Here is a 19,095-nt window from a genome sequence, read left to right on the forward strand (position 1 = left end):
TTTTTTGGGCAGAAATGCCTTCTGGAACATGTGAACTTTCATGTGCCGTAATAACACACGTGTATGCCATCTATAAATACAAATAAAATTGTTAAATTACGAGCCTAGTTGGTTTAGCCACAGAAAAGTACATGATTGGCTGAGATAATGGGTGGGCTGGACATGCCGAGAGATGAGTTCGGATTGGTCTGCCATGTAGCATGCTTCTGTCTATAACATGAGCTAGTCAGTATGTGTAGGTAATCCTTTCTAACACAGCTTGTTGAAAGATATAACGTAGTAGAACTGCAAAGCTGTTGCTCTCCACTTTCTGGAGGACTGAGTTTTGAAATCAGTGGAATGCACAGTGGAATTAGAGTATGATAGCTTAGGAGATGGAGAAGATTCTGGCATTTGAATGCAAATATGCAGAGTTGAAAAACGAACACCTGTATAAAACACCAATCTTTGGATTACATCTTCAAACTAAGGCAACCATGGCATCCATGACAGAGAGGGAGAAACATCCATCCATGTATACGGGTAAGATAGTCCAGCTAGCCTCATTTTCAGATATTACACATTTCTAATTTTGTAAGAAAGTATTTTTCATTCATAGTTAAAGCGTACTGTTAGCTATCTATCTAATGGAAACACAAAAAACACAGCACAGGTACTCACACGCACCAACGGCCATTGTAACAATAATCGACAAGACCATGGAAACCAAAAGGCACATATATACAAATACTAATCAGTGGGAATAGGAGACAGGTGTGCGTGATGAAAGTTCCGGAGGGATCCGTGACATTAGTCATCATTAGTCATCACATTTACATAAGTATTCAGACCCTTTACTCAATACTTTGTTGAAGCAAATTTGGCCGCAAATACAGCCTCGAGTCTTCTAGTGTATGACAGTACAAGCTTGGCATTTGGGGAGTTTATCCCATTATTCTCTGCAGATCCTTTCAAGCTCTGCCAGGTAGGATGGGGAGTGCCACTGCACAGCTATTTTCAGGTCTCTCCAGAGATGTTATATCCGGGCTCTGGCTGGCCCACTCAAGGACATTCAGAGACATGTCCCAACGCCACTCCTGTATTGTCTTGGCTGTGTGCTTAAGGTCATTGTCCTGTTGGAAGGTGAACCTTCACCCCAGCCTGAGGTCCTGAGCGCTCTGGAGTAGGTTTTCATGAAGGATCTCTTTTTGCTCCGTTCATCTTTCCTTGATCCTGACTAGTTTCCCATTTCCCTGCCGCTGAAAAACAAACCCACAGCATGATGCAGCCACCACCATGCTTCACCGTAGGGATGGTGCTAGGTTTCCTCCAGACGTGACACTGGGCATTGAGGCCAAAGAGTTCAATCTTGGTTTCATCAGACCAGACAATCTTGTTTCTGAGAATCTTTCAGGTTCCTTTCGGCAAACTCCAAGCGGGCTGTCATGTGCCTTTTACTGAGGAGTGGCTTCCGTCTGGCCACTCTACCATAAAGGCCTGATTGGCCTTTAGTACTGCAGAAATGGTTGTCCTTCTGGAAGGTTCTCCCATCTCCACAGAGGAACTCTGGAGCTCCGTCAGAGTGACCATGGGGTTCTTGATCACCTCCCTGACCAAGGCCCTTCTCCCCCGTTTGCTTAGTTTGGCTAGGCGGACAGCTCTAGGAAGAGTCTTGGTTGTTCCAAACTTCTTCCATTGAAGAATAATGGGGGCCACTGTGTTCTTGGGGAACTTTAATGCTGTAGAAATGTTTCGTACCTCTCCCCAGATCTGTTCCTCAACACAATCCTGTCTCGGAGCTCAATTCCTTCGACCTCATGGCTTGGTTTTTGCTCTGACTGTCGACTGTGGGAACATACAGTGCCTTGCGAAAGTATTCGGCCCCCTTGAACTTTGCGACCTTTTGCCACATTTCAGGCTTCAAACATAAAGATATAAAACTGTATTTTTTTGAGAAGAATCAACAACAAGTGGGACACAATCATGAAGTGGAACGACATTTATTGGATATTTCAAACTTTTTTAACAAATCAAAAACTGAACTGAACTGAAAATTATTCAGCCCCTTTACTTTCAGTGCAGCAAACTCTCTCCAGAAGTTCAGTGAGGATCTCTGAATGATCCAATGTTGACCTAAATGACTAATGATGATAAATACAATCCACCTGTGTGTAATCAAGTCTCCGTATAAATGCACCTGCACTGTGATAGTCTCAGAGGTCCGTTAAAAGCGCAGAGAGCATCATGAAGAACAAGGAACACACCAGGCAGGTCCGAGATACTGTTGTGAAGAAGTTTAAAGCCGGATTTGGATACAAAAAGATTTCCCAAGCTTTAAACATCCCAAGGAGCACTGTGCAGTATCAGACCACTGCAAATCTACCAAGACCTGGCCGTCCCTCTAAACTTTCAGCTCATACAAGGAGAAGACTGATCAGAGATGCAGCCAAGAGGCCCATGATCACTCTGGATGAACTGCAGAGATCTACAGCTGAGGTGGGAGACTCTGTCCATAGGACAACAATCAGTCGTATATTGCACAAATCTGGCCTTTATGGAAGAGTGGCAAGAAGAAAGCCATTTCTTAAAGATATCCATACAAAGTGTTGTTTAAAGTTTGCCACAAGCCACCTGGGAGACACACCAAACATGTGGAAGAAGGTGCTCTGGTCAGATGAAACCAAAATTGAACTTTTTGGCAACAATGCAAAACGTTATGTTTGGCGTAAAAGCAACACAGCCCATCACCCTGAACACACCATCCCCACTGTCAAACATGGTGGTGGCAGCATCATGGTTTGGGCCTGCTTTTCTTCAGCAGGAACAGGGAAGATGGTTAAAATTGATGGGAAGATGGATGGAGCCAAATACAGGACCATTCTGGAAGAAAACCTGATGGAGTCTGCAAAAGACCTGAGACTGGGATGGAGATTTGTCTTCCAACAAGACAATGATCCAAAACATAAAGCAAAATCTACAATGGAATGGTTAAAAAATAAACATGTGTTAGAATGGCCAAGTCAAAGTCCAGACCTGAATCCAATCGAGAATCTGTGGAAAGAACTGAAAACTGCTGTTCACAAATGCTCTCCATCCAACCTCACTGAGCTCGAGCTGTTTTGCAAGGAGGAATGGGTCTCTCGATGTCCAAAACTGATAGAGACATACCCCAAGCGACTTACAGCTGTAATCGCAGCAAAAGGTGGCGCTACAAAGTATTAACTTAAGGGGGCTGAATAATTTTGCACGCCCAATTTTTCAGTTTTTGATTTGTTAAAAAGTTTGAAATATCCAATAAATGTCGTTCCACTTCATGATTGTGTCCCACTTGTTGTTTATTCTTCACAAAAAAATACAGTTTTATATCTTTATGTTTGAAGCCTGAAATGTGGCAAAAGGTCGCAAAGTTCAAGGGGGCCGAATACTTTCGCAAGGCACTGTATATAGACAGGTGTGTGCCTTTCCATATAATGTTCAATCAATTGAATTTACCAAAGGTGGACTCCAATTAGGTTGTAGAAACATCTCAAGGATGATCAATGGAAACAGGATGCACCTAAGCTCAATTTCGAGTCTCATAGCAAAGGGTCTGAATACTTTTTTTTAAACCCCTTTTTCTCCCCAATTTCGTGGTATCCAATTGTTAGTAGCTACTATCTTGTCTCATCGCTACAACTCCCGTACGGGCTCGGGAGAGACGAAGGTTGAAAGTCATGCGTCCTCCGATACACAACCCAACCAAGCCGCACTGCTTCTTAACACAGCGCGCATCCAAACGGGAAGCCTGCCGCACCAATGCGTCGGAGGAAACACTGTGCACCTGGCAACCTTGGTTAGGGCGCACTGCACACCAGCAACAGGAGTCGCTGGTGCGCGATGAGACAAGGATATCCCTACCGGCCAAGCCTTCCCTAACCCAGACGAGGCTAGGCCAATTGTGCGTTGCCCCACAGACCTCCCGGTCGCAGCCGGTTACGACAGAGCCTGGGCACGAACCCAGAGTCTCTGATGGCACAGCTGGCGCTGCAGTACAGCGCCCTTAACCACTGCGCCACTCGGGAGGCCCTATTTGTAATATGTTTGCAAACATTTCGAAAAACCTGTTTGAGGAAATTGATTGATGAGGACATTTAAAAATATATATATATATATTTTTTTTAAATAAGTCTAACGTAACAAAATGTGGAAAAAGTCAAGAGATCTGAATACTTTACGAATGCACATCTCCTTTAAATGTTGATATTAAATATTACTTTTGAAATACAGTAAAAAGCCTAAAGTTAAGGCTATCTTACAAACTAATGCAACATTCAACCTTTAAATGAGTAACACTTTCATGATCACATTTTGAGGTTACTGTAACTATACATTTCTTCCTATGTAATCATATAAAGCTGCATGTTCAAGACAGCGTGCATCGGTCGTCGCAGGTCTGTGGATATCTTCACAATTGTTTTAATAATTTGTTCAGAATATCAAGCAGCATTGATCACTTGCACAATGTACTTTTAATGTAATTTCAACTGCAATCCCGGTCATTTGGTTCAGCTATTAGATAAAGCTGTTGTGAAATGTACTCTGGATCTGGACAGCCTTGAGGCAGAGCTAAACATGTATAATGGTAATATACTGCGTCCCAAATCGCCACCTATTCCCTTTATAATCCACTACCTTTTACCAGGGCCCATTAGGCTCTGGTGAAAATTAATGCACCATATAGGGTAATGGGTGCCATTTGGGACACACCCTATGGGATGTCTCTGGTTATGCACAGCTCGCTACAAAACACTGAGATGTGGAAAGTGACAGAGCAGGCAGGCATGCATTCTAATGTAAGATCTTAATTTGAGCCAATTTGCTACAGCAGGAAAATATTTCTGCAGCAACAGGAAATGTGAATTATTATGTGGATTAAAATTAATGGACATTTTGATACATTTTTCGTAAAGGAAAATCAAGTCTGAAATTTCAAAGTGGAAATGACAAACTTCAGAAGCTTTTTAAACCTCCAATACACTACAAGTTTGACATTTCTTGCATTGCTTTAAAGTTCTCTTGCAACAAGGTGATCAAATTCAAATTCACACTAGTCGTAAACAACAGGTGTAGACTAACAGTGAAATGCTTACTTACCAACAATGCAGAGAGAAAAATATAGAAGGTAATGTACATATACTGTAGGTAAGGGTAAAGTGACTAGGCAACAGGATGGATAATAAACAGTAGCAGCAGCTTATGTGTTGAGTCAAAATAGTTAGTGCAAATTAAGATCCTACATCTGTACAGCACTTGGATGTGCAAAATAGACGTGGGATTCCCACAAGATGTTTTCATTAGACCAGCATGAATTATCTCCTTCCCACAGATCCTGAGTCCATGATGATGAATCACTTGACAGTAAACATACAAAACTGCAGATGGGCTTAACAAAGCCAAGTAGCTAAAGTGTTTCTGAGTGTCAGTGTTTTTTAGTAATGCGCCTCAGAAAACTACATTGTCCATCGATCTCTCACAGGATTATTCAGATCAGCGATAAATTAACACACTCATATTGACAGAATATAGTTCGACCCACACAGCTACAGTATTTCTCCTATCTACTGTATGTTTTATTTGCCATAGCCCAGCAGTGGCACAGCAGAAATCTGACTGAATAATAGAAATAGATCACTAGAACAGGTATCCCCAGTCAAGTCAATAGGTCTGGCTATATCCGGTGTTGTGATTACATTTCTATAGAAAGAATGCAGTGGTTTAGTAACTCCGTGCTGGCAAAACTGGCCTTTTCCCTTTATTCAGATTACAACATCTCACTTTGGTTATTTGAAAATTAAATCATCTCCAGAATATCACTATTTTTTTAAACAAGTCATATAAACCTAGTTTGACATTTTATTTTAATCCACCAGACAGATGAATATTACAACAAATATTATGACTAAACTCAAATATATAATTAGATTATTATTTTTTTAACATTATTTTGAGGGGGGAAAATGGCATAATATTTGTTAATGGTATTATAAATAGGACTGGTGAAGTTGTCACACATGCAGCTAACAAACATATATGTAAATGTCTGCTATATCCAAAATTATAACCAACTGATTGCAGCATTACCGCAAAAATGGAAGAAGCAAGTGGAAGGGAGAGAACATAAGGAACTTGTATGTCGGCCCTACATTAAAGATCAAAATTGGTGAAAGAAAATTGTGACAAATAAATAAGTATACCGGTTTAATTTAAGAACCCAAAAATTGCCAGCTGTGCCATACAGGTTGCAAAATATTTGGGAAGAGATTTTCGATGTGCCGATTCCATGGCACAGGGTTTATGAACTAATACATAAAACAATGCCAGGTTCAAAACGTAGAGTTTTTCCAATTTAAATTATTATACAAAATGATTGCAACCAATAGAATAAAAATAAATGTATGTGGTGCCTACCTCTTGTCTAAAGGCCTTCCTGAAGCCTGTCATGGGGGTTGGGGAGAAGGCTCTTCCTGGCACACAGCTGACCACCACGGGCGTGCCCCCACCACAGGTGGTATTGGCCTTTGCTGCCACGGCATGGCCCAGCTTGCAGCTTGACACGTGGGCCTCGTTTCCAGTGCAGTTGACAGAGTAATCCCAGTAAGAGGGCTTTCTCCTGCGAGCAAACATCCTGAGAACACAGGGAACACATAGTCAAATAACAACATTTTGTACACAAGGCTGCTATCCCTTTTTCCCTAACACCTATACACTACAGCAGCAAACATAACTGTATATAGTGAGCCAGTGGGTAAATAACAAGGCATATCCGATGACAAAGGGTTCAGTATTAGGATACAGATGTGCATGTTTAGTCTGGGATGTGAACAACACGTGAGGTTAATTGAGGTCTTCCAGGCCTGTATGGATGTTAATCCATTCCTTTCCTTTTTAATAGTTAGCCAACCAAAGTGTTTAATGAACGTTTAGGGCATAACAGCGTGTGCTCATCCTGCGTCTATATCACATGTCTGAGAGGTGTACATGAAAGCAGATTAAAGAGGAGGAGACACGCACACGGCATTGGTTTTTCATTTGGAACCTGGATAAAGAATATTGCCGCTCACTGTCTGGAACCCATCCAAAGCCAGCGTTCTAAGCCATTGAGACTGCGGGGGACATACAGAAGTTGTGAGTGTAGGATGGAAAAATAGAACTTCGGGGGGAAAAGGACCGAAAAAGCAATCGCATGTTTGTTTTGGAACAGTGATCTATTGCTACGCTTTAATGGAAAACTGTAATTTACACAGTAATGTGGGGTATTATCAACAATAAAATACTGAGAAAGCATTATACTGCAGCATACTGTAAATCAGGGTTCCCCAAATGGCAGTGATTTTATTCTAAGCAACAAGAAAAACACGTTTTGTTTTTAAATATATTAGTTTTAATTATTGGACATAAATGACTTCAAAAGCACAAGCAAATCAGCTCCAAGTGATTTTAATCTACGAAATCTGTTCCAAAGAATTTCCACAAATAAAAGGAAAGTGTTCAGACCCCTTGACTTTTTCCACATTTTGTTATGATACAGCCTTATTCCAAAATGGATTTAAAAAAACTAAAAACAACTGAAATTTCACATTTACATAGGTATTCAGACCCTTAACTCAGTACTTTGTTGAAGCACCTTTGGCAGTGATTCCTGCCTAGAGACTTCTTGGGTATGACGCAACAAGCTTCATGCACATGTATTTGGGAAGTTTCTCCCATTCTTCTCTGGAGATCCTCTCAAGCTCTGTCAGGTTAGATGGGGAGCATCGCTGCACAGCTATTTTCAAGTCTCTTCAGTGATGTTCGATCGGGTTCAAGTCCGGGCTCTGGCTGGGCCACTGATGGACATTCAGAGTTCTGAGCACTCTGGAGCAGGTTTCCATCAAGGATCTTTCTGCTTTTTGCTCCATTAATCTTTCCCTCGATCCTGACTAGTCTCCCAGTCCCTGGCACTGAAAAACATCCCCACAGCCAGAGCATCCCCATGATGCTGCCACCACCATGCTACACCGTAGGGATAGTGCCAGGTTTCCTCAAGACTTGACACTTGGCATTCAGGCCAAAGAGTTCAATCTTGGTTTCATCAGACCAGAGAATCTTGTTTCTCAAGGTCTGATAGTCCTTAGGTGCTTTTTGGCTCCAAGCAGGCTGTCATGTGCCTTTTACTGAGGAGTGGCTTCCGTCTGGCCCCTCTATCATAAAGGCCTGATTGGTGAAGTGCTGCAGAGATGGTTATCTTTCTGGAAGGTTCTCCTATCTCCACAGAGGAACTCTGGTGCTCTGTCAGAGTGACCAGCGGGTTCTTGGTCACCCCCCTGATGAAAGCCCTTCTCCCCTGATTGCTGAGTTTGGCCTGGCGACCAGTACTAAGAAGAGTCTTGGTGGTTCCAAACTTCTTCCATTTAAGAATGATGGAGGCCACTGTGTTCTTGGGAACCTTCAATGCTGCAGAAATGTTTTGGTTCTGTATCTCCACCCTACAGAATCCAGTACAATACCGTCTTTTTTTACATTTTTTTTGGACCACTAGTCAATGCACGCCTCTTATAAGGCACACCTCGAAATATGATAATGAGCCAGAAACAACAATACCATTATTATATTTTGAGGCATGCCTTGTTGCAACTGTTAGTGTGAGTCTGTACCAATTTAACTCATATGTGGTTATAATGAACCATCAATTTCTAAAATATAAGGGCCAGATTGGAATGGCAGCAAGTTTTAAATATTTATTGCTTAAGTATTTTGTCATGTCCTTTTGGTCTCTTTTGCACTGCTGTTGCTGCCAGTTTAAAAGCCTTTGTTACGGCTTCTAGAAGTTCAAAGGTAGTTCAAAGGATCTAAGGATCAAAGGATCTAAAATTGATATGATGTAATGTGTAAGCACATTACCTAGCAGCCAAACCCGCTTGCACCAATCCCCATGTAATTCAGGTGAAATACTGTGAAATGTCCCCCCAATGAATTTAATTAATTAATTCATCCATTCATTAATGTATTATGATTATGGTAGCATTTACTTTTTTTACAGTACAATACAGTCAATTCTACTGTATTGTACTGTATGTCATTACACAGTACTCACTTTGATACTGTATTTAGATTACAGTAACTCCTTTACGGTGTACTTTTCATCAGCTTGAAAGTTTGCAGGTGCTATCATCTATTTTGAAAGATGCATTTTTTAAATGAAACATACCACAGCACGGATGACATGCATCTGGAAGATGTGTACTCAACCCTTATGACCTCCAAATGATTTGGAATATGCTACGTTAAACTAGAGGGCATACAGAGGCATTTGAGCAGAGGCAAAGTTTGGATTATGAAATAACTGTAGACATTGGCTGTGTGCCACCGCCTAGACCAAATGCCAGACTATAAAAACAATCTGCATGTTTCATGGGTTTAAACCAGGTGCAGGCCGGGAGAGATGGAAAGTAGGGAGCTGCTGTGCTGTGTCTACTTAAGAGGAAACTTCTCTCCTTCTCTACCCCTCCCGAGACAGTATATTCAAGATTGCTTCAGATCTAGAGGCGAGAGCTAAGGTTTGAGTGATTAATAACCGCTGGCTATTCCTCTGCAGGTTTCCACGTGTATGTAAGAGTTAGATCTTTCCCCAGCCAAGTCAGTACCCCATTACGACTACTTTAAGGAATGCACTGATCCGGTATACACAGTATATATACAAAGGGGGGGAAGGTCATTTACAGTTTTTCTCAATCGCGTACAAGCAATTTTCTATAGCAGAACACCTATGATCAAATACATTTACAGAATTTCAGAAATGTTCTTGCTTTAGTACCTGACTTGCATATCTTAAGGTCAGGTTGTAAGGCAAGAAAATGACTTTAAATACAAATGTCATCTAGGCAATGGTTGATGATTTTCATGATTTTTTTTTACAATATTGCAGACATTCAGAGATGTAGAGAATGAAGTTGGGTTACTTCTAAGTCATCATCTTCGACATTGTGACCCTCCATTATGGAGCTTTGCTTTGGTGTGGATTGAGGCCTATGCACTCATATTAGTTGCGTTCCTCACGTCCTCCATTGTATTCATCTTTCCTTATTACTATTGTGATGACGCCGATAAATGAATCCTTCACACAATGTGATTTTAAAAAGAAAAGATTTTTAAAAGCAGAAATAATATTTGATTTAATGTGTATGAAATTGTTTGGTGAAGTATGCATAAAAGGAGAGTACTTGCCCATAATTCAGCACCTTTAGATAGTTGTTTTTCCAATTTTGATCATCATGATTTAGTGACTGCAACGAAAATGTATTGATTTACTGAGATTTTTTAGAGACAGACTATCTTACTGTTTTGTCTGCTAGGACTCAAGAGATAAGTATCGTTGCATTAATCATTTTGAAGGCAGACATGTTCTTTTGATGAATGTACACTATCTGCAATTTTGACTGTATAATATCGTTTTGATGAATGTATTTCTGTTTTGAGAAGGCAACATCATTTTGGACAAGCATTTAATGTTTTGCAAAAGGCCAGAAATTTGTGTGTCGTGCAGACTCTGTTTTGAAAATCGACAACATTGTTTAAATTTTTTTTGTAGTATTGAGAAAAACTGTAAATTCTAAGAGATTGTGTGATGTGAAGCAGAATACAGGATGTTTTTGTATTATTGCTCTGTATTAACCCCCTAGAGTTGATGTCCGCGTCCCGCGGAAATATAATTAGCATTAAAAGTAAATCCCCATCAAAATCCGTCTTGTTTAAGCTCGAGATATATGTTTCAATCCGCCAGGTCAGAGTGAGTAGGGATGACCTGTGATGTTCTCTTGATAAGTGTGTGAATTGGACCAATTTCCTGTCGAAATGTAACAAGCACTTTTTGGTTTCAGGGAAAATGTATAAAGTACTTTATTTTCTTTAGGAATGTAGTGAAGTAAAAGTAAAGTTGGCAAAAATATAAATAGTAAAGTAAAGTAGATACCACAAAAAACGACTTAAGTAGTACTTTAACGTATTTTTACTTAAGTACTTTACACCACTGATTAAGGCAAATATGTTCTCTATCCGATAAAGTGGAGCACCAATAATAATAAAAAAAATTATCCACAGCGAGAGGGTAAGAAGGTTAACGTTCTGGTGAGTTGTACGTTTGGTGAATAATGGCCTAAAGTTTCAGTAGCATATTTGGGTGTGAAAGAAACCACATAGGTTCATAATTTCCACTATGAGAGAACTCTTATTTAATTGTTATTTGTTTTGTTATTTTTTGTTGGGGGGCTTACAGGTGCATTATCCATTTCAAATTACAGTATATGTTTATAAAACATGGACTGTACCCACAATCTGCCCTAGCAACTAGGGTTGCTGGTCAGTCACCCACCACCATCGGCAAGGGTACGGATTCCATATTTGGACACCATTGGGGGCGATGCAAAAGGCCACCCTCCAGATCGCAAGGGGTTATTGTGAAAGGAGTATGGGCATGACATTTTGATTTGCATCAAATTTAAATTGTGTGCGCAATAGTAGGACAAAAGCATAGTTTACATTGTTTAAGGGATATATCAGTGAAGACCACCTCTTCCAGGGCAATAGGAGACGCCATATCTTTCTATACTCAGCCAGGGGACTGAAGAATCATGTCTAAACCAATTTAGGATGGGATGAAATGCTAGTGCCTGAAAATACCATTTAAAATTTGTTATGGATGGTCCCATGTATTTTCCCATCTGCAAGTTTGTTAATTTTATCCTTGTCATATACATTTTGTAACAAGGGAAGCATGCAACTACAGAAATTCCCATATGTTCCAAAAATGCCCAAAGATATGGCCATTCTAGTCTATGAAAAGCTTTTTCTTCGTCGAGAGATAGAACTGCCCAAGGAGATTTGGTTTCTGACGAAGCATGTAAGATATGAAATAAACGACAGAGTTTATCTGAGGATAATCGTTTTTTTAACAAACCCCCTTCGGTCCAGATCTACCCATTTGGGTAAGTACGTTTCAAGACGGGACAACATCATTTTTGAAAATAGTTTAATATCTGTGTTTATCAAATACAGAGGGCAACAGTGAGAGCACTGGGAGGTGTCCTTAGCTTTTTTGAAATAAAAGCCAAATTAGTGCTGTACTTACATCCCTTCCAAATGAACCTTTGTGAACGGCTGTATTAATCATTTGAAGTAACAGTAGAACTCAACAGACCTCAGGAGGAATACCGTCACAACCAGGTGATTTGCCTTTATTCATGATACCTCATTCCCTTTTGAGCTCATGGAGAAACATTTGGGATTTCTGTTTTTTGACATTTGCATTTCTAAAACCTGTTTTCGCTTTGTCACTATGGGGAATTGTGTGTAGATTTATGAGGGCTGTAACGTAACAAAATGAGGAAAAAGTCAAGGGAAATGAATACTTTCCTAATGCACTGTACCTGGCCACTGCGGGGGAAATGTCACCATATGCGCAGCCATGAGCCTCAAATGGGGTCATCCACCGCCATGCGGTGGACTATAGAACACTGCCCATCTCCTTAATTTCCTGAACACCTTACAGTACATGTCAATCTTTTTCACCCAGAGCAGAGAGTGCCAGGTGATGCTGAGCAGCAAATGTATGTTCTAATTTGGGACAAAATACGTTTCCATCGGGCTACTCAGGTCAGCAACTGCTTCCATGCCTATCCCAGGTTTACAATTCTTTATCTCCCACCATATTGCCAATTCTCAACCCCATTGAGGAGTTGTTTTCAGCATGGCGTGGAAGGTGTATGGTCGCAAACCCCATTAAGGTATGGCCCTTCTCCAGGCAATGGAGGAGGCCTGTGGTGACATTCCAGCAGAGTCCTGTCAAGGGTGGATGCGTCATGCCAGAAGATATTTCCCCCACTGTCTGGCCATGGAGAATATCGCGTGTGATGTTGATGAAAATCTGTGGCGGGACCAAACAACAGTATTTGTTTCTTGCCCCATGATTGTGATTTTACTGTATTTTGACAGTTTCTTTATCTATTCCGTACAATTGATCTAACATACTGTACAGTACAGTAGTACAAATAGGACTATTTTTCTTCCTTTGCATATGCAAAATATATTTACTGTATGTTTGCATATTTAATGTATGTGCGCTTATGTAGCCGATGTGAAATTGCTAGCTAGTTAGCGGTGGTGCGCGCTAGTAGCGTTTCAATCGGTGACGTCACTTGCTCTCAGACCTTGAAGTAGTGGTTCCCCTTGCTCTGCAAGGGCCGCGGCTTTTGTGGAGCGATGGGTAACGATGCTTCGAGGGTGACTGTTGATGTGTGCAGAGCGTCCCTGGTTCGCGCCCAGGTCGGGGCGAGGGGACGGGTGTAAAGTCTATACTGTTACACTTACAGTATGCTGTTTGTCATGTATTGATTCATGTTGACATATAAAACTTGCATTGGTGTTCCTTTCTTGTTTGAGTACATGCAAACAATATACAGTATGACAACAAAATCTTGGTCTTCACACTGAAATAAGCTCTGATAGTAGTGTTTTGAATATGTCACATCGGTTGTCACTAAGTTAGATACATTTGCTGTGTGTGTCTCATTTGTATGCAGAGTTTCATTTTGATGATAATAGCTAGTGTTACCATTCTTTTAATCTAAAATGTAATTGTTATATTTAGTGTTGGTAAGCCCATGGGTATAAAATAAAAAGCATGAACCACAGGGAAACCCACTCATTGGTCGCTTCCACCCAGAAGAACCCCTCTACAAATCATTCCCCCTTCCCTGCCTCAATATCAGAGGTACCAAATAGAAATAGGATCTTTAAAAGAAACATGGAAACAACACTAGATCAGATAAAAATAAAAGCACATGAGAAATAAAACACACAAAAATGTAAGCTATATACTGTACAAGGCCAATGTGCAGGGATATGGTGTAAGTTGAGGTAATATACCCATACATGTAGGCAGGGGTAAAAAGTGACTAGGCAGCCGGACAAGTAATAATAAATAGTAGCAGCATCGAGGCGCTATAGGAGGAGCTATAGGAGGACGGGCTCAATGTAATGGCTGAAATGGAATTCATGGAACGGAGTCAAACATCTGGTTTCTATATGTTTTGATGTGTTTGATACCATTCAATTTATTCCATTCCAGCCATTATAATGAGCCCTTCCTCCTATAATGAGCCCACACCAGCATCCTCTAAGGTGTGTGTAAGTGTGTGAGTGTGTGTTTGTGTGTGCGCTATGTGTGCGTGTGTGCGTGCGCATGCGTGTGTGTGAGAGAGAGTGACAGTGTGTGTGGATAGAGACCTGAGAGTGTGCATAAAGTCAGTGCAGATTGAGTAAATGCAGCTAGACGATGGATGGGGGGTGAGCAGCCATTGGTTAGCTATTCAGCAGTCTAATGTAGTGAAGATAGAGGCTGTCTCTGAGCTTGTTGGTCCGAGACCTGATGCTCCTGTACCTTTTTCCAGATGGTAGTGGAGACAACAGTACATTGCTGGGTTCGGCTGTAGTCTTTGGCAATTTTCCGGGTCTTCCTCATACACTGCCTGATATAAATGTCCTGGATGGCAGGGAGCTTAGCCCTAGGGATGTACTGGGCCGTCCTCACCACCCTCTGTAGGGCCTTGCAGTCGAGGGAGATGCTGGAACCATTCTCTGACCTCCTCCCTGTAGGATGCATCATTGCTGTCAGTGATCAGGCCTACTAACGTCGTGTAGTCAGCAAACTTGATGATGGTGTTGGAGTCGTGCGTGGCCATGTAGTAGTGTTTAAACAGAGAGTACAGAAAGGGACTAAGCACATCCTCTTGGGGGGCCTGCGTGTTGGGGATCAGTGCGTGGTGGAGGTGTTGTTGCTTATCCTCACCACCTGGGGTTGGCCCATCAGGAAGTCCAGGATCCTGTTGCAGAGCGAGGTGTTCAGCCCCAGGGTCCCAACAAAGATGGTTTATCATGAAGATGCCTAGAAACTGCTTCTCCAGTAGAAATCCATGATCACACTTGTAGGCGATGTCCTGGCGATGTTAGCTAGCCAAGCTCATGCGCAGAAACACGGTCGTGTGGAACGGTTGTGTCGCACTGTAGTCAAAGATTAATGTTGTAGGTTACACTGGTTACATTCTTATACACAAGTATAAGAATACTTGCCACGGCATATTATTGAACTACACAGCGGATTGTTTCACATGGGGGAGATGTGAGAAGCTAAAAGGTTGGCTTGCTTGCTGTTTTTAGCCAGCTAGCCAGCAAGCTGCTAGCGGAGTAGCCTACAGCCAACTGGCAGGCACAAAATGAGGTAAAGTAAAAACAAATCTAAACTTTCATTACATCCCACTGGCCACAAACTGGTTGAATCAACGTTGTTTCAACATATTTTGTCAACATATTGTCATGTGGAAAATACATTGGATTTGAAAAAAGTAATCAAAGTGGTTTTGAGGGTAAAATTTAAATCAAAGGATTATGTCATCATGGTAACCACATTTCAACATAGACAAACTTTGTACAAAATATGTTTAATTTGTACCTTTAAAGCTGCAATATATAACTTTTTAGAAGCGTTAGATCTGTTCTATGTGCGCTATTTTTATGCTCCTCGTTCTTAGTTTTTTTGTTGTTAAGTCTTATACTTCCTGTTTTGTAAACCAGCTTCAAACAGCTGAAAATATAATATTTTTGGTTATGGAAAATATATGTGTGGTTAAAGTGGTTAAAATGGTACAATGATTATCTACACTATACTTCCTTGTTTTGTCACATAAACTACTAGAATTGTAGCAACCAGGAAATGGCGGAGCAATTTCAGCATAGTGCATCTTTAAAACAACGTCAGATCTTCAATGTTATATCCACAATTAGAAAAAAAGCAGTCTGGGCAGCATCTCCTACTGGAGCATTGATCTATCTACAGCTACCCTTTGGTCTCCCATCCAGGGTTTACACCAAGCCCAGCTCAGCGATGATCTTTGTCAGTAACTATTACCAATGTGCTATCGTGAAATTGATTGTTAACCTTTCTAGCGCAGGCGTTTCACTAGCGGAACCCCTCGACAACATTCCACTGAAATGCAAAATTCTGTGGAATGTGTGCAAAATTCAATACAGCAAATGAAAGATAAACTTCTTGTTAATCTACCCACCATGTCCGATTTAAAAAAGGCTTTACAGCGAAAGCACAACATATGATTATGTTAGGTCAGAGCCAAGTCACAACAACACACAGCCATTTTTCCAGCCAAAGATAGGAGTCACAAAAAGCAGAATATAGATAAAATGAATCACTAACCTTTGATGATCTTTGATGATCTTCATCAGATGACACTCATAGGACATCATGTTACTCAATGTTTTGTTCGATAACGTGCATATTTATTTCCAAAAATCTCAGTTTACATTGGCGCGTTACGTTAAGTAAATGTTTTGATTCCAAAACATATTTTGCAAATAGCCACATCAAATCCCAGAAATACTCATAATAAACATTGATAAAAGATACAAGTGTTATTCACAGAATTAAAGATAGACTTCTCCTTAATGCAACCGCTGTGTCAGATTTTTTTTTTTTATTACGGAAAAAGCATAATCTGAGTACGGAGCTCAGAGCCCAATCCAGCCAAAGAAATATCCGCCATGTTGGAGTCAACAGAAGTTAGAAATAACATAATAAATATTCACTTACCTTTGATGATCTTCATCAGAATGCACTCACAGGAATCCCAGTTCGACAATAAATGACTGATTTGTTCCATAAAGTCCATAATTTATGTCCAAATAGCCACTTGTTGTTAGCGTATTAAACCCAGTGATCCATCTTCAGGAGGCGCAAGCACTACGTCCAGACAAAAACTAGAAAAGTTCCATTGCAGCTCGTAGAAACATCTCTAACGATGTATGGAATCAATCTTTAGGATGTTTTTAACATAAAACGTCAATAATGTTCCAACCGGAGAATTCCATTGTCTGTAGAAAAGCACTGGAACGAGAGCTCACTCTGTCGGGACCGTGCGTCACGAGCCTGAGACACTCTGCCAGACCACTGACTCATTCAGCTCCCATTCCCCCCTCCTTTATAGCAGAAGCCTGAAACAAGTTTCTAAAGATGGTTGACATCTAGTGGAAGCCTTAGGAAGTGCAACTTGACCCCATAGACACTGTGTATTTGGTAGGCCAAGCTTTGAAAAACTACAAACCTCAGATTTCCCACTTCCTGGTTGGGTTCTTCTCAGGTTTTTGCCTGCCATATGAGTTCTGTTATACTCACAGACATCATTCAAACAGTTGTAGAAACTTCAGAGTGTTTTCTATCCAATACTACTAATGATATGCATATATTAGCCTCTGGGACTGAGTAGGAGGCAGTTTACTCTGGGCACACATTTCATCCAAAGTGAAAATGCTGCCCCCTATCCCAAACAGGTTTAAAAACAAAATAGATTCACTATCTAAGTTACTCCAAATGGTAGGTTTAACAGAGGAAATTAAATGTGACCATCCTTTATCAATAATGTGTTATCAATTCTGCTATTTAGGCCTATATATAATTTGTAAAGTCATCAACAGCTATTGTTTAATTTCAACCCGGAATTCAGCAAAAAATTGAATTGGCCTAGGGTTTCAAGCTCTGGTTGATTTCAAATGTAATGATATTTAGTAGTGAATTGTGTTTGGTTGTCAATGCAACCAAATATCAAAATTTGAAGAAGATGTATCTTCTGCTTCGATAGGTTTAACTCTAGTTTGTCTACAATTTAATAATTGATATGTTGGATTCACGTCTCCATCTCAACCAAAAATCTAAATTAAAGAATAGGACTAAATCAAATCAAACTTTATGTAATGTGCACCTCTCAAACTCAACCAAAAATAAAAGTTAAAGAATGGGATTAAACCAGTGGCTCAGATGGAACTATAAAGCAGTTATAAAACATCTCCTCTAAATGTTGATATTTAGTTGCGTTTTTAACCAAACACAATTGAATATTACTTTTGTAATACAGTAAATAACCTCAAGTTAAGGCTATTTTATAAACTAATGTAACATTCAACCTTAAAATGAGTAACACTTCCATGGACACATTTTGAGGTTACTGTAACTATACATTTCATCTTGTGTAATCATATAAAGCTGCATTTTCAAGATAGCATGCATAGGTCGATTCTGTGCAGAATCTCAAACAGCGTTGATCACTTGCACAATATCATTTTTATATAATATCAACTGCAATACAAGTCATTTGGTTCTGCTATTATATGAAGCACACTGATAACACATTAATCTAAATCCGAGATGGCGTAGCAGTCAGACGTCTTTGTCTGTCGTGTCCCTTGTATATATCTTTTTATATCTTTTCCTTCGAATATCTTTTTAAAACATTTTCCTAAACCTCAACTTCTAAATACTCTCCTGCAACCCACCTCACCCAATGTGGCGTGGATCTGTTTTTTTTTAAAGTATTTCTATTTACTTCGGATCTGGAATCCCTCAACTGAAACTAGCCAGCTAACTAGCTACCAGCTATCAGTTAGCAAACCACTGCTAGCGGTTATCAGCTAACCTTTAGCTTGGAAAGCTCTCGACTTTGGTGCTTGCTCTCGAAAATGTTCAGAGCATAATGGACCTATTGTTTTTGCTCCATATCCCCGGATCTACCGCAAACTCTGAACATTTTCATCTGGATCTTAGCAACTAGCTAACCGCAATCCCGGGTGACTACTCCTGGCTAGCATTTCCATCCCGGAGCAAGCACCAATTAGCCTGAGCTAGCCTGGCTAGGGCTCCTGGGCTACCAGCGAAGCCCATTCCTGGGCTACGATATCCAGATCCCTTATACTGCTGGTACGGGGCACGGAACCCCGCCGATCCTCTACGACTGGAATACCAACATAATCTGCCCGAGGATTCCAACATGCCCATTCTGCTAACCGCGGCCTGCTAGCTACCTAGAGCTACTTGGAACCCTACGAATTCACGACTGGTCTATCGACGTCATCGCACGAAGAGGCAAAAACAGACATACAGTGGGGCAAAAAAGTATTTAGTCAGCCACCAATTGTGCAAGTTCTCCCACTTAAAAAGACGAGAGAGGCCTGTAATTTTCATCATAGGTACACTTCAACTATGAC

The 19,095-nt window shown here is 40.6% G+C and overlaps 1 protein-coding gene across 2 annotated transcripts in view; it reads right to left on the reverse strand.

Annotated features, from left to right (window-relative positions):
- Nucleotides 1-19,095, reverse strand: part of LOC109882399 (lysyl oxidase homolog 2B) — a 67,241-nt gene that overhangs the window by 16,391 nt on the left and 31,755 nt on the right. For both annotated transcript variants that reach the window (XM_020474504.2, XM_020474499.2), the window contains exon 5: nucleotides 6,427-6,643. In XM_020474504.2, coding sequence (XP_020330093.1) covers nucleotides 6,427-6,643 — 217 coding nt within the window. The remainder of the gene's footprint in view (nucleotides 1-6,426; nucleotides 6,644-19,095) is intronic.

The sequence above is a fragment of the Oncorhynchus kisutch genome, linkage group LG3 (genome assembly GCF_002021735.2).
Source record: "Oncorhynchus kisutch isolate 150728-3 linkage group LG3, Okis_V2, whole genome shotgun sequence".
NCBI lineage: Eukaryota > Metazoa > Chordata > Actinopteri > Salmoniformes > Salmonidae > Oncorhynchus > Oncorhynchus kisutch.